Source organism: Caloenas nicobarica, chromosome 23, assembly GCF_036013445.1.
Source record: "Caloenas nicobarica isolate bCalNic1 chromosome 23, bCalNic1.hap1, whole genome shotgun sequence".
Classification (NCBI taxonomy): Eukaryota; Metazoa; Chordata; class Aves; order Columbiformes; family Columbidae; genus Caloenas; species Caloenas nicobarica.
Window position 1 is genome coordinate 1,776,057 of NC_088267.1, and position 15,393 is coordinate 1,791,449.

General features: G+C 59.3%; 1 protein-coding gene across 2 annotated transcripts; it reads left to right on the top strand.

The window, feature by feature from the left end:
• Positions 1–783: 783 nt before the first annotated feature.
• SERINC2 (serine incorporator 2) lies at positions 784–14,871 on the top strand. Of its 2 annotated transcripts, none has more exons than XM_065650726.1 (10): positions 784–911; positions 11,258–11,419; positions 11,971–12,158; positions 12,246–12,325; positions 12,445–12,582; positions 12,707–12,876; positions 12,968–13,058; positions 13,184–13,319; positions 13,564–13,776; positions 14,096–14,871. In XM_065650726.1, the coding sequence occupies exons 2-10, from the start codon at positions 11,384–11,386 to the stop codon at positions 14,232–14,234; spliced, it is 1,191 nt and encodes a 396-aa protein (XP_065506798.1). In that variant the 5' UTR covers positions 784–911; positions 11,258–11,383; the 3' UTR covers positions 14,235–14,871. The 2 variants fall into 2 exon arrangements, with proteins under 2 accessions (XP_065506798.1, XP_065506797.1); XM_065650725.1 differs by lacking the exon at positions 784–911 and adding an exon at positions 8,522–8,629.
• The last annotated feature ends 522 nt before the right edge of the window (positions 14,872–15,393 follow it).

The following is a 15,393-nucleotide window of genomic DNA, read 5'->3' on the forward strand; positions in this document are numbered from 1 at the left end:
AGCTGGATCAGAGCAGTGAGGGAGGGGGGAGACAGTGATGATCAGACCCATCCTGAGTGTGAATTAAAAGCAACTCAAATTTGCACACAGGAACAATAACCCACCTCCTTGGGCTGCCACTGGTGTGTGCAACTGGGAAACAGAGTGGTTTTGATGAGAGGCTCCAAAATGTCCCCTCCTGAGGTGGATGTCCCTGTGGATGGGGAAGCGGGGAGTGCTTTTGTGGGGGTGTCCCCCGGGTGAGAGCGCCCCTGCTGCCCTGGCCCTGCACTGGGATGCTGTTCCTAGCAGGAGCAGCTCTAGGGGCACAATCCCAAATTCCTGGCTCTGGTCAAGCTTCTCTCCCTGCTGACAGGGAGGGGTGATGCTCAGCACCCGGAGCAAGGTCCACATCCTGTCCCTTCCCTGGGGGAGCTCAGCACTGCCCAGGGCTCGGGGGCCATGGGGAGAAGCCTGGCAGAGGTTGCAGACCCGGGAAGGTTGATGCTTTCCTGACCTCTACACCAACCAGCATAGCAAACTAGGATGAGCCTCACCATTCCGGGGCTGCAGAGGGACGAGAGATGCTTGAGCAGCCAAGACTTGGCTGATCTGAGCCTTTGGTACCCCCATACCCCCAACAGCTCAGGGGGGGCTGGAGCCATGGCCCCAGCAGCCAGCAGGAGGGACATCATCCTGCCTGCTCGCTCACGCGTGGTGACGGGCGACTGGCAGCTCCCGCGCGGCTGGTGGGGAGGGGAGCCTTTGCCAGGCGCTATTTTTAGCCTCCTCACGCTCCGTTTTCTCCTTGACTGTCTCCCCTCTCCGGAGCAGTCTCAGGCCGAGCATCGGCGATGTTTATCCTGCCTGGCACCTGATGGGATGTGACACTGGCTGGCAGAGGGACGGCTGCCATCCCTCTGCTCCGGGGGGTGAGTGGGAGCAAGGGAGGAGATGCTGCGGGGATGGGGAGGGAGAGGAGGGAAGCCCAGGGTGGTTGGGGAGGGTCCTGCTGGAGCACCCTGGGGTGGGTGCCTCTTCATCCAGCTGTTCCCAAGGGATGCTCTGCCCAGGGAGAGCTACAGCACAGTCCCCATTCCCACCCAGGCTCAGCACTTCTCTCTGCCAGTGTGAGCCTTTGGGGATGGCTGGGCTGGGGGAGCTGGGGAAACTGAGGCATGCAAGAAGTGTGCAAGTCCCTCCATGTGCATTGATGGCAGCAAAGAACCTCTCCAGACCTGCCTGCATCCAGGACATGGGGAGCATCAGGACCCCAAACTCCCAGCTGAAGCTCACAAAACTCCTGAGTACAAGCTCCAGCGATGCAAAAACATATTGGTGCAGCAGCTGGGAAAGGAAAACTTATTCCCAGATCAGGCAGGACCTGTTCAGCGTTGATACCGGGCTGTGCTGTGGTGCTCGGTACTGCACCGACTAGGGAACAAAGGTTGCTTTGCTCTTGGGCTTTGCAGGCATTGGGTTCCTCTTCCCAGCGTGCTCCCAGCAGCGTGAGCATCCCTGCTGATGAGGGACCTAAAATATACTGTTCGAGCCCTCCCAAGCATCTGGACAGATCTCGCTTTATCCTTCAGGGAAATGATGCTGCTTCCTGCTCTGCCACCTGCTTTAAATCCTATTTTCTCCTAAAAAAGGGAGGTGCAGGCAGGGAGGAGCAGTGCTGTTCTCCACTCGCCCGCCCAGCACTGCGGGCTCTGACCTGCGATAAAAGTCACCTCCCAGGGAGAGCAGCACTTTGCTGTTCCTCTTTTAGATGTATCTTCCCAATTTCCAGTCCAGTTTAAACCCTGATTTCTCCCTGGGTATATAGGTGACATGGAGGAAAGGTTATTCCTGAGCTGAGCTTTCCCCTGGGCTGCGTCAGTCCCTCTGTTAAGGTGCTATTTTGGGACATGGGTCACAGGGTCTGGGGACCTGCAGGTTGTTCCCTGGCTGGGGAAAGACACTTTCCATGAGCCTGGGCAGGACACAGCCTTGGGGCCACCCCTACGTGGGGGAACCAGCCCTGGATCTGCAGAAAACCTGCTTGGCCCTTCAGAAAAACTATCCTGCCCATGCAATCTCAGAGGCCGAAGGCAGTGAGAGCATCTCATTGCCTGGAGGATTTAATATTAGAGGGAAAACACCAGCAAACACCTCCCAGGGAGGCAATTTGTCACCAGGTAGGGTGGAGCGTCCCACTGAGAGGAAAGTCTGGACATCTCCGTGCTGCCTCGACGGGGACGTTAAGGTCACAGCAGACAGCAATGTCCTTCCCTGGCATCCTCGTTGCTCCGGGTACTCAGCCATCTGGAGCTGAGCTCGCTGCACCGTCCTTTGCAGGGCACAGTGATTCCGCAGCACCATCTCCCCCCAGACACGACGCGATGCGGGTGATGGAGACCTCCTGCCCCTGTGCCGTGCAGTCGAGCAGCCCCTGGGTCCGAGCACAGCCCCGCGCACCCCCTCCGCAATGGGGGACCGCACATGGGCTGTATTTCCTATTTCTGTGGATCAAGGCAGCTGGAATACCTGCAATGAGTTGCACAGGTCTTTGCAACTCAGCTGCAACTTTGCCATTCCCAGCAGAATGGGAAAATTCAACCAAAATAATGGCTGGGACATGGTGGGATTTGCCCGGTTTTGGCTTTAAGAGACCAGATCAGGGTGGCGAGATGAGCCTTTGGAAGAAAGGTTTGGTGGAGTTAACTGGGCATAAAGAAAGCATCCCAAAACACATCTTCATGGGCAAAAAAAGAGCTCAGATCTGTTGTTCATGCTCCAGTAACTTCCAGCTGCATGGATGGGGATGCGGGGAGCCTCACAAACTGTCCCCTGCCAGCAGAGGGGGATGCCTGCCACAAAAGCCCTGGGATTTAACCAAAACCACCAGACTTCAGGCCCCGTTCTCCCCCGGCAGACCCTCACTGTCTGGCTGAATGCTGGGGTGCTGTAAACCAGCCAAATCAGCCCAAATCACCGCAGGCAAATTGCTAACTGACCGAGTAGCCATCACCCGGCGGGAATGCAGGCGCTGCCTGCAGCCCTGCCTGTTCACTGCCTGCAGCCCTGCCTGTTCACTGCCTGTTCACTGCCTCCGCCTCCGGCAGCCAGAGGGATTTGTGTAAAGCTCCCAGAGCCCGGGCTGGGCTTTTTTTATCCCTGGCTGCTTTTACGTTGACATTCTTAGCTGTGCCACTGGCTCCAGCGCTGCTCGCTATCCCCTTTTACAGGCAGCTAAATATAGCCCAGGCAGCTAAGCAAAATCTGCTCGGCAGGGGCACGTGGGGCTCGGCAGCACGGCCACAACCGCGGCCAGGAGAGGGGTCTGCCAGCACCGGGGGGGACAAGGATGTCCTCGCTGCTGGCATCTTCCCCCCCGCAGTGTCTCGTCCCCATCCAGGTGAGCATCACCGTGGCTTTGATGCTCCCAATGGCATCTCATCGCTTGTCCTTGCTTTGGTGGCCCCGTTTCTCTCCCACCCTGGGCTTTCCTGGGGTCCTCCCACCCAAATTGGGATATTTTATCCTGGAGAGCAGCTGGGCTTTATCAGCATCCCTGATCCGGTAGAAACATGGTATAAAACCCCAGATGCTGCTGCACTTAATAAAAAAGCCAGGTGGCTCTGGGGATCCATGTGGGTGTTGTGCAAAGCATCTGGTGCAGGGAGCAAACCCCAACCTGATGAGGACCCTGTGAGCTCCCCTGCACCCCACAAAGGGTCTGCAAAGGGGGGAACATGGCTCCCACCCCATGGATTGCTCTGCCACGGGTGCAGCTCTGTTTCTGTCTCTCCTGTCAAAGACAGATATTGCTGCCGGAGCCGTGAACTCATTAAGGAGACACTGATCTAATTGTCTCCATGCCGGCGCTCGTGGGGTTTTTTTTCTTTCTTTTTGTTTTAAACAGCAAGGAATGAGGCAAAAGGCTGACTGGAGAAATCTAATTGGATCCCCATGGCTCATTAGCCATTCCTCCAAAAGGAAGAATCATTAAGGCTGAAAATGAACAGGCTCGAAAACTGCCTGCGCCATACGCAGCTTTCCACAGGCATCCCAAATTTGCAATCCCGGCAGCTGGGATGCCTGGGTGGCACTGGGGACACCCCGTCACACAGGGGATGTTGAAAAATGCAGGTGAGGGGCTCAGGGGCTCTTGTGCTGGAGTTTGGAGGAAGGTCAGAAACTTTGGGTGCCGGAAAAGTAAATTGGGGGTCTCAGACCTAGCGCAGAAGTACCCAGCGGTGTGGAGGCTGCAGACTGGGAATGACAGGAGAGCCAGGTCGTCCCGCCTGGGGGACCAAGGACACCTTCAGATCAAACTCTCCCCTGCTTCTTCCTCCCCCAGCCTCCCTACCCCACTGACTCAGATCCTGGTGCCACGGGGGGGATATTCAGCTCACAGTGGAGTCACCTCCTCCCCAGATTTTCCTTCCCAGCAGTTGTGTCAGTGCAGAAACTCCTGTGTGACACTCTCATCCATCACCCACCAGGCATCTGGCCACCGCCACCAGGAAGACAAACAGCGTCTGTCCAAACTCAGCAGGGAAATGCCGAAGCTTTTCCAGCCAGTCGCTAAATCAAGCTTCAAGGACAGAGGGTGCCCAGCATTTCTTGGCCTTGCAGTGCTTTGCTTTTCTGGCTGGGAGAGGCTTCGTGGACAAGACCAAGCGAGAGGTTTGGTGATGGCCCATTACAGAAACCACCAGCCATGACAGCCCCGCGTCACCCCACTGGCCTTTAAGACATCTCAAACTGGCAAAATGTCCTCAAAGAGGGTCCCAAATGCAATTCTCAGTGGGTTTCCCAGCGGCAATGCCAGCAGGTAGGATGCCCATCACTACATTCTGAGGGTTTTCTTGATCTACATCAGGCTCCTCGGTTGAGCTGATGCATTTGAGATGTATTCTGCTGCTAAGCCTGCGGTGCTGCAGGACGGGAGGCTCCTGGTGAACAAAAGGGCCAAAGTTGGAGCTCAAGTGCAGAAGGTTCTGCAGGTGCCTGCAATGGTGCTCCTGGAAATCAACCCCCTCGTTTCCACTGGGTTTGAATCCTGGCTCCTGTGACCATGACCACCTTACCTCTGTCTGTAATTAAAGGCCAAGCAATCACCCATTGCAAGTCCTCCCGTGTCCCTGTTTATTACAGAAGAGCTTAGCAGAAAACTAATTCCCTGACTCAAAGACATCCTTAGACAACGGGGGAGGGAGATGCTGCAATTGCAGGACTTTTGCATTTGTCCTTCCCATCCCAGCCTGGCTTTGTGCCTGTCCCCCTTCTCGTCGGGGGGCTGAGAAAATACACAGCTGGCAGTAAACGGGGGGCAGCTTCATCGCTGCCCCCCTCGCCTGGCCTCTCACAGTGCAGGAAGGGCAGGGGGACCCCCACACCTCCCAGCACAGACAAGCAGTGCCCAGAGATCTTGGAGCAGTTCCCCAGAGCACCCAAAACACCAAGCTGTGACATCCTTGCTGGCAGCTGGTGGCTGAGGGTCCTGGGCGCCCTAAAAGCCCCATCCAGGAGCGGGGCCAACCACCAGGGCGATGGAGGTTGGACAACCCCGTGGACCTGGGGTTTGTCAAACCCCAAATCATCACACCAAAAACGCACCTTACACCATGCCTGCATTTGCCTGCACTAGATGATGCTCAGGAGGAAAGGTGCTTGATGAATTCAGCTGATTTTCCAAATACAGACTTGATTATTAATTATTATTAATCACCATAATGTTGGTTCATCCATGAGTAGCATCGCTCGGGCTCAGCAGGAGCCCTTCTGGCTGCGCCCACTGCTAAGCTGGTATTGTCCCAGATACTGTCACATGAGATCATTTCTTTCCCCCCCGGGTCCCTAGGTGGGAGGGCACCCCTGGCAAGCTGTGCTGCCAGTCTGGGGCCACCCCCAGCCCTATAACCCCCCCACAGTGGGCAGAAAACAATCCCCTGGCCCCTAATGAACCAGAGACAGGAGGAAGGGGAAAGAAAATGTCCCCTTGTGCTTCAGGGATGCTGAGTGATGCAGGAGAAGTAGCAGAGGGAGAGGCTGAGCAGAAAAAAAGGTGTTTTATCAGGGATCCATGGGCAAGGGTGCTCCCAGCCCTGCTGAGCAGTGGGACACAGGCTGGGGGCTCCTGCTGCAGGGGTGCTGGAGGCAGCCACGCGTCCCTGGGTTCATCTCCCATCCTTCATCTTCCCTGTGTGCAGGGTGATGTAAAAGCAGCATGTCCTTCGGTGCAGGGGGGACTGTCACAGCTCTGTCACTCGTGACATTGCTGCCTGCCCTGCCAGGTCCAGCTCCAGCCCTGGAGCAGCTGTCACTGCAGACATGTCACCTCCCGAGAGGTGACAGTGAGGGGCTGATGCTGTTAGTGACGGCAGTGGCATGGTTGCTGCTCACCAGCAAAAGCCAGGTGTGGGGACACCCCTGTGACACAAGTGGGGTGTCCTGTCCCTCCTGGCAGGGGCCCTGTTTGGCCATGCAGGAGCGGGCAGGGACCAAGACCAGCCACTGTCCCCGGCCACTGTCCCCAGCCACTGTCCCCGCTGCCCGCAGCTGTGTGCACCGGTCTCATACTGGCACTGCCATCTGGTGGCATCACTAAAGGGGATGAGGGGACTGTGAGGAGGATCGGTCCGTCCAGGGTCCACGGAGCCGGTGGGATTTCTGTCCCCTGCATGCCAACAGGCTCACATCCCTACAAGGCACATGGGGACAGCAGGACCAAGGGCACAAACCCCCCTCCATCCGATTTGCCCTTCCTGGAGGACAAGGACTGAAGGACATTCCTGCTGCAGGTGTTACGGGGCTTGGGTATCCAACCAGGAAGGGATGGGACCATCCAGAGCCCCCACTCCCAGCCGAGTGCTGTGTCTGCCACCAGCCCATCGCGTCCCCAAGGCCACTGCCTGTCCCGCAGGCGCTGCCAGACCCGTGCCCGCACACAGCCAGACCAGGCAGGGCCCCAGCCACCCCCCGGCCACCTCCCAAAGAGAAAAGCAACCTGAGCTCCGCTGACATCAGTGAGCAATTTATGGGCACTGACCTCTCCTGTTGCAGGGTGCAACCAGCTGGCAGCTTCTGGGAGCCCACAGAGTAGAGCTGGTTTTTTTTTAATTTGTGCCAACAGAAGCCAAACCCCGGAGCTTTACCTTTGAAGCAAGAAGTGTGACACCCTCCTCAGCCTCAAGGACACAGGGGACACATTGGCTCCTGCCTGCCACAGCTCTGTGCCCCCCAAATCCTGCCTGCTGCCGCATACTCACGTACATTCCCCGCTGTCTAAATTTAGGGTCTGGATGTGGGCTAGCACATCCCAGTTTATCTCAGCCCCTGAATTATGCACGCCAGCAGCAGGGCAGCACTCGCTGCTCCGGGTGGACGTGCCAGACACCAGTCAGGCAGGGAAACCCGCTGCCCACCCAGCTCCAGCTCCCACCCTTGGCACCGTGTGTCCCTTGTCCCCTCTCGCCCGGGGTCTAGTCCCACAGGGGGAGTTTGTTCAGCCTGGTAGATGTGCTGGAGATGGAAGCTGTGCTGGAGCCAGTGTCTGCTGGAGCTGGTGGGTCTGCTGGAGCTGGGAGGTGACAGCAAGGAGAGCTGCCATAAGTACATAGATGACAAAAGGAAGACTAGGAAAAATATGGTCACGTTGCTCCATGAGATGGGGGACCCAGTGCCACAAGACACAGGAAAGGCTGAAGAACTGAATGCTGCCTTTGCTTCTTTACTTGCAAGAGCAACTTTCAGGAATCCCAGGTGCCAGAGACCATAGGGAAAGGCTGGAGCAAGGAAGAGCTGGGTGGTGTACTGGAGCTGGTTGGTGTACTGGAGCTGGTTGGTGTGATGTACTGCAGCTGGGTGGTGTGCTGGAGCTGGGTGGTGTGATGTACTGCAGCTGGGTGGTGTGATGTACTGCAGCTGGGTGGTGTACTGGAGCCGGTATGTGTGTTGGAGAGGAATGGTGCACTGGACTTATAGGACTTGATGGCCAGGAGCAGCCCAGCACTCTGCGCTTTCTGGGCCTCAAATGCTGTTGCTGACCCCACGTCTCCCATCAGCAGCCCTCAGCAAGGTCGTATCTACCTGCACAAGCTGCATCAATGACAGAAAATCACAGGGCTTCGTTAACTTCTCACTGGGATCCAGGTGCCAGGCGACCCCAGGTCCCCACAGCATTGTCAGCTGCTCTGGGGACGTGTGTTGGTGGGGACCTGACCCGGCCTTTCCAAGGGAACCCAGTTCACAGTGAACACACCCAAAACACGCCTTGGGACCCCGAGCTGCCTTCTGAGGAGCCAACCCCTTCCCGCGGTGGGTGCGTGGGCAGCACCCCCAGCCCCGGGGCATCCCCGAGCCCCCGCTCCGGGCCGGGCTCCCGCTGTCGGCGGGGTCCCCTCGGCGCTAAACGGTGCAGGAGGATCCGAGGAGCCCCTTCCCCGCTCCGAGGGGCTCGGGGGGGGATGCAGCGGATTCCCGGCGGTCGGGAGGGCCCCGCCCCGCCGCCGCAGGGGCCGCCCCGGGGGAGGCGGCAGCGCCCGCCCCGAGCCGGAGCCGCGGGGCCGCTCCGGGCGGAGCCGGCGCGGCCGCGGAGGGAGCGGGGAGCGGTGGCCGCACCATGGGGGCCTGTCTGGGCGTCTGCTCCCTGCTCAGCTGCGTGAGTGCCCGGCCGGGGCTGCGGGGCGGGAGCGGGACGGGAGCGGGGTGCGGAACGGGGCTGCGGCCGATCCCCGCACCGCAGCGGCGGGCGCGGCCCCGGGGCGGGCGAGTCGGTGCTGCTGCGGGTCCGGATGGGAGGTGCAGGGGAGGCCCAGGGAAATGCGAGGGACACCCCGGGATGTGCCCCGATACCCCTGGGGAGACGGAGGAGATGCGGGCGGAGGGTGCGCCGCGCTGCAGCCAGGGGGTGCAGGGGACCCCCGGGGGATGCACCCGTCTGTGCCTGGGGGGGTGCAGGGGCGCCCAGGGGGATGCAGGGGACCCCTGGATCGATGCACCCCTCTGTGTTTGGGGGGATGTGAGGGACACCCGGAGCAGGGCATCCCACAGCCCCCTGGGGTATCCAGGGGAGACCCAGGGGGTTCACCCCAGATAATTCTGAGGCTCGTGAATGTCACGGTTGAGAGGAAGATGGAGTCTGAGGGTGCCTGGGGTGCTGTGCCCCAGTGCACCTGGGGGATGTGGGGAGCCGGCGGGGTGATGCCCTGCTGCCCCTGGGGAAGCAGGGTGGTCCTGGCCCCCCTGCTCTTATATACTGAGGGGTCCAGTGCTGCTGCACCCATGTGATGCTTGAGAGGCTGGGGGTCCTGCCTGGTTCTCACTGCTGAGCCCCAAAGCAGGAGGCCGGAGATGGAGTAAGAAGGAGCCGGGACAGGGGATGCAGGTCTGCAGGTGGGGCTGCTGTGTGTGGGTGCCATGGCCCAGGGCGGGTGCAGGGCGTGTGATGCAGGGTGCTGTGCCCAGTGACATGGGGTGCAGGATCCGGATGCTGTGCCCGGTGACGCAGCAGCTGCCCACGGCCGGTGCTGCCGTTCCTGGCATTGCCTCACCTGCGGGCACAGGGCCAGGCAGGGCGGTGACACCGACCCAGGAGGCACCGGCCTGGGAATGGGGCTGGTTTCACAACGTGATCTCAAAGTTCTGGAGGTTTAACGACCAGGAGCTTTTGAAACGTAAGATCAGATGGAGGGCAGTCTGCAAGGCCTCTGTCTGCAACATGCATCCAATACTTTTCCTTAAGGGCAGGTATCAGAAAACCTGGGAGTTACTCTAGAGCAGGGATGGGGAGGTTCTGGCCTAATTCTGGATTTTTTCCCCCAAAAAATGATTCTGGCCCAGGCTGTGGTAACAGAGTAGATTCAATTCTCCTCCTCCTTCCAGTGGAGCTGGTGGACTAAGGAGGATGTTTTAGCTCCGTTCTGAACTGAAAAACCACAACACGGAGAAAGAACCAAACCAAAACCAACCACCCCATCTCCGCCTCTCTTGCCAGCCTCTGCCCAGCGCTGCCATGAGCAGCGCGGTCGTCCCGAGCTGCCTTCCCTGGGGGCAGGCTGTTGCCAGCAGAGCCCAGCCCAAGCCAGAGTGAACGCTGGGGCTCGTGCAGCCCCCGTCGTGGTTTGGGCACCTCCTGGGGACTGTCGGCATCATTGTACCCATGCAAAGCCACCTGCCAGGCGTGAGAGCCACCAGCCTCCCAAGCGTGTGCCTGGCCCTGTGGCTTTGGTACTGATTAACCTGCTGGGTTGTTAATTTAACAGGAGGCAAAGACCGGTTGCTCAGCATTGCGTTGGCTTGACTCAGTCTTTGCATCCTGGGTGTTGCTGGGGTAAAGGCAGCTTGCAGAAGATGTGTTGTTGTGCTGGTGTTGTTGGGCTGGTTTTGTTGAGCTGGTGTAGTTGGCTTGGGGTAGTTGGGTTGGTGTTGGGTTGGGGTAGTTGTGTTCACGTTGTTCCCTGGCTGGGTGGACAGCGCTTGTCCAGCTCCATCCACGCTCTCCCAGCCCCCAGGCCGAGGAGGGAGCGGAACAGCCACGACGTGCAAGTCGTGCAGGAGGTGAGCTGGATTTAATGAGGAAGTGGATAGCGAAACTGGAGAGGTTAATCTTTCATCTACAGTGGCTGAAAACCGATACTTCCTTGTTACTCCACCGCTCTCGCTCTGCAGCCGCTTCCCTCGTTGGCTTTTTCCATCCCGCTGTTTGGCCGCTGGCCGTGTTCATACTTAGGGGCGTTTTTGAAAGACTTTTCAGGGAGGTGTATCAGAGCATGTCCTTAACATGGGAGGATTTTCCTTGCTCTTAACCCACTTGTTTTTAAAGAAAAAGGCTAAAATCAAGAGGTGCCCAGGCAGCAGGTCGGGTTAGTGTGTGGCACAGGGCTCCTTTGCAAAGGATCTTAGAGGTGGGGGACCCAAGAAGGGCACCAGGAGCCATGAAAAAAGGCTCCTGGTGACATGGGACTCTCGCGTGTCACCAAGAAGGTCAGTGGGACGGGGCTGCTGTGCCCCGTTACCTCGGCAGTCTTCCTATGGTTGCAAGAGGCTGTAAAACCTGAAATACAGCTGTGGAGCTTGGCCACGTAAGAGTCATCCTCGAAAACAAACCTCCGTCAGGCTCCAGAGATGCTGAGGGCTCCCAAAAACCTCCTCCTAGAAACCAACTCGTCTACCTGCAGCTTTCCCAGAGGTCAACCCCCAAATCCAACAGTCTCTTAAACAACAACAAACCTCACCATTTTCCAGGCCAAATTTCGGCCTCTCTGACACGGGGATGCTCTCGTTGCAGGCGTCCTGTCTCTGCGGCTCCGCGCCTTGCCTGCTCTGCGGCTGCTGCCCCTCGGCCAAGAACTCCACTGTCTCCCGCCTCCTCTTCACCTTCTTCCTCTTCCTCGGCACCCTCGTGTCCATCATTATGATAATCCCTGGCGTGGAGAAGGAGCTGTACAAGGTAAATAACTCCCGGAAGTCGCTGGGCTTGGTTGTAATGGGGAAGAGGTTTAGTTTGTGGTGGGTACATGAGGCTGAATCAGAAAGTGAATTTTTGGGGCTTTATGTTGATTCTATTCCTTTTTTTTCTGAGCATCTCACTGAGAGAGGGTGTTATTAACCCTGGTTTTCCATGGAGGAGAAAATGCAGCAAGATGATTTCATGCGTTATCTGGTTTTCCCAAACGTGTTGCAGGAGACATCCCATTTTTGGGTTCAACTGGCCAAGTGACTTGCAAGTCACGGAGGTGGGACTTCAGCCGGTGGTCTCCCAGCAGAGCTAATGCGAGGGCTGGGCTGGGCTTTTTGGGAAATGCTGGTTTCATCCCAGCTTTCCACTGACCTGCAGGGTGGCTTTAGCTGTGTCACCCCCACGCTGTCCCCAAGCGGGCCAACCATTTGCTTCACAGGTGGCATTGGAGCAGTCATGGGCTGGCCCATCTTTGGTGGCACCAGGGCTCGTGGTGGGTGTGGGATGCTGGGGTGATGCTCACCCTCCTGTCACCTTTGCAGCTCCCTGGCTTCTGTGAAGGCAGCGAGTCGGTCCTGGGCATCCAGAACCACGTCAACTGCAGCAGCTTCCTGGGCCACAAAGCCGTGTACCGCATGGGCTTCGCCATGGCCGCCTTCTTCTTCCTCTTCGCGCTGATCATGGTGTGCGTGCGCAGCAGCAAGGACCCGCGAGCCGCCGTGCAGAACGGGTGAGTGTCCGTCCCTGGGGGGGACACAGAGCCCCCTTCCCCGCTGGGCTCCCGCTTGCAGACCGTGCCGTCTCTCTCCTCCCGCAGCTTCTGGTTCTTCAAGTTCCTGGTGCTGGTGGGGATCACGGTGGGGGCCTTCTACATCCCTGATGGTGCCTTCACCTCAGGTGAGGACCTGCCCGCCCTGCCCGCTGGGTTAACCCTCAGCACAGGGTCAAACCCAGGATGGAGCTGGCAAATTCCCATTTTTTCCTGCTCTTAACTGGCTTTTCTCTTGCCCTCCAAGTCTGGTTTTACTTTGGCGTGGTCGGCTCCTTCCTCTTCATCCTCATCCAGCTCGTTCTCCTCATCGACTTCGCCCACTCCTGGAGCCAGCTGTGGCTGCGCAACGCGGGCGAGAGCAATGCCAAGGGCTGGTACGCAGGTGGGTACGGTGGCACCGCAGAGGGTTCAGGGGTGGGGGAACTCATCCTGGGGGTGGGTGACACTGAGCTGGCGGTGACCTGAGGCTCTGCTCCACCCTCTTTTCTTTTTGTTTCCTCCCCCAGCCCTTTGCATCGTCACCTTCACCTTCTACGCCGCCTCCATTGCGGCTGTAGTTCTGCTCTACATCTACTACACCAAGCCCGAGGGCTGCACGGAGGGCAAGGTCCTCATCAGCATCAACCTCATCCTCTGCTTCTTTGTCTCTGCCGTGTCCATCCTGCCCAAGATCCAGGTGAGGTGACGGGGGGGACACCTAGGAGGCCGGTGGCTGTGTCTCCGCAGGGTACAGGACCAGGCCTGAGCACCCGCCGTTGCGTTTGCAGGATGCTCAGCCGCACTCGGGACTGCTGCAGGCGTCTCTCATCACCCTCTACACCATTTACGTCACCTGGTCCGCCCTGGCCAATGTACCGAGTAAGCAGGATGTGGCCTTGGGTTCGGGAGCGGGGTGCGTGGGACAGGACCACACACTGGGGTGGGTGCTTTGCCCCCTGGGTCTCTGGAGAAAGGTGCTGAACCCCCTGTGTGTGTCCGCTCAGCCCCGACGTGTAACCCCACGCTGCTGGTGAGGAACAGCACCAGCTCGGCGACAGCCACCCAGCCGGTGACAACCTGGTGGGACGCCCCAAGCATCGTGGGGCTGATCATCTTCATCCTCTGCGCCCTCTTCATCAGGTGAGGACTTGGTTATGTCCCTGGGGACGGCACTGTCCCTCTGCCTGCCTGGAGCGGAGAGGCATTGGGAGGCTTTTAGGGAAAGGTGACACTGGAGGGGAGGTCACAGCTTGGTCTGGGGCTTTTGTCGCTGAGTGTCTCTTGCAAAGCTGTCCCCAGGCATGGGGGGCTGAGCTCGGGCCGGGGGGGCAGCCGAGGAGGCCGCGGGCAGGCAGCCCTGAGCCTGCCGTCCCTCTGCCCGCAGCGTCCGCTCCTCGGACCACCCGCAGGTCAACAAGCTGATGCTGACGGAGGAAAGCGTGGCTGGGGCGGGCGGCGAGGCGGCGGCCGTGGAGAACGGGCTGCACCGCGCCTACGACAACGAGCAGGACGGCGTGTCCTACAACTACACCTTCTTCCACCTCTGCCTCCTCCTCGCTGCCCTGTACATCATGATGACCCTCACCAACTGGTACAGGTGGGCAGAGCTCCTGCGGTGACCGGGGACTGTCCCCCTTCCTCTGTGTCCCCTTCTCCCGATGTCCTCCATGCTCTTGCGCTGGGCAGAGCTGTTTGCTGAGATGCATCCCTGTGCAAGCCCACTTATCAGTCACTCTAATCAGTGTTAATTATTTTGAGGTAGCATAGGGCTGTCTGTGGCAGGTCGTGCCTGGGGTCACCGGCTCCCTCCTGCAGCATCCTTGGCTGCAGCCGGGATCCCGGGGACATGGGGGGAGCAGGGGGACGTCACCCGTCTGGCGCAGTGACGGGTGCCACCCGCTCGTTTGCTGTTCCAGGCCCGACGAGAGCTTGCAGGTGCTGACGAGCCCCTGGACGGCCGTGTGGGTGAAGATCTGCTCCAGCTGGGCCGGGCTCCTGCTCTACCTCTGGACTTTGGTGGCTCCACTGGTGCTGCCAGGCCGGGACTTCAGCTGAGGTGGCATCCCGCCGCCGGCTCGGAGCCCTCGTGGCCTTGTCCCTCGAGGCCGGGGACAGCCCCAGCTCTGCCTTAGCCTCGCGTTTTGCACGCAGGAACACCTCTGCTGGGTTGTGCCTTCTTGCAGGTCTTCTGTTTTAACTTGAAAGAGACGAAGTGCCAAGCAGGGACAATCAGCAAGGGCTGAGAAAGATTTGAGGATGTTTTTAAAGCTCTTATCATCCCTGTGTTTGTGTAGTGCCTTTGGTGGTGCCTCTTCTTCTAGTGGAGACCACCGCCTTGCCTTGGGAGGGTTTGGTTTTCACCAGCTGCTGTCATCTCCCTTGGCACCCTGGGACCGTGGTGCCTTTTTAGGGGGCTCTGGGGACCTGGGCACTGGCTGGTGTTGCCTCCCCAAACAGCTGGGATGTAAATGAATTTCGGGGATTTGTGTCTGGAGGCGGATGTCCCGCTGCATCCCCCCAGCCTCGGCGGTGGCTCCAGCTCCTCGGGGGAGCCTCTCCTGCCCGGCTGTCCCCGCAGGACACGTCCCTGGTCCTCGCTGGAGCACGGGTCAGCTTTCCCACAGGCTGCGCTGCCCCAGCGCTTTGCCTCCTTAATGTAAGTCTCGTTTGGAATAAATCTGGTGGATTTGTCCTTCTGGGGTGTTTCCTAACGTGTGCGTTGGGTGTGCGGGAGGGGGAGGTATTAAACACCCTAATGCCGGGGTGAGGGCACAGCTGGCTGCCCGTGTGTGCAGGCAGGGGGGGCATCACTTTGGGGTGCGCTTTGGAGCCCTGGACCCTGCTGCCAGCCCGCGGCACCCCGAGAGGCGCTGCTGGGGGGGGCACATGACCTGCAGGGTGGGCAGTGGTGGTGAGCAAAGTGGGGTGCACAACACGCGGTGCACAACACGGGGTGCACATAGGGAGGGGGTGAGCACCACGGTGGGGTACGCGCCGTGCTGAGAGGGGGTGCATCGCATGCTGGGGTGCACCCGCGAAGGGGTGCAGCCTTTGGGGGAGCTGCATCCCAGGTGGGTGCGCACTGTGGCGGGGGCTCGGAGGGGGCGAGAGGTGCCTGTCGCCCTCCCCGGGAGGGGCAGGAACGGGCAGGGCCGGGCGGGGCCCAGCGGGGCCGCTCCCGCCACCAGGGGGTGCTGGCAGCGCGCGCTGGGGC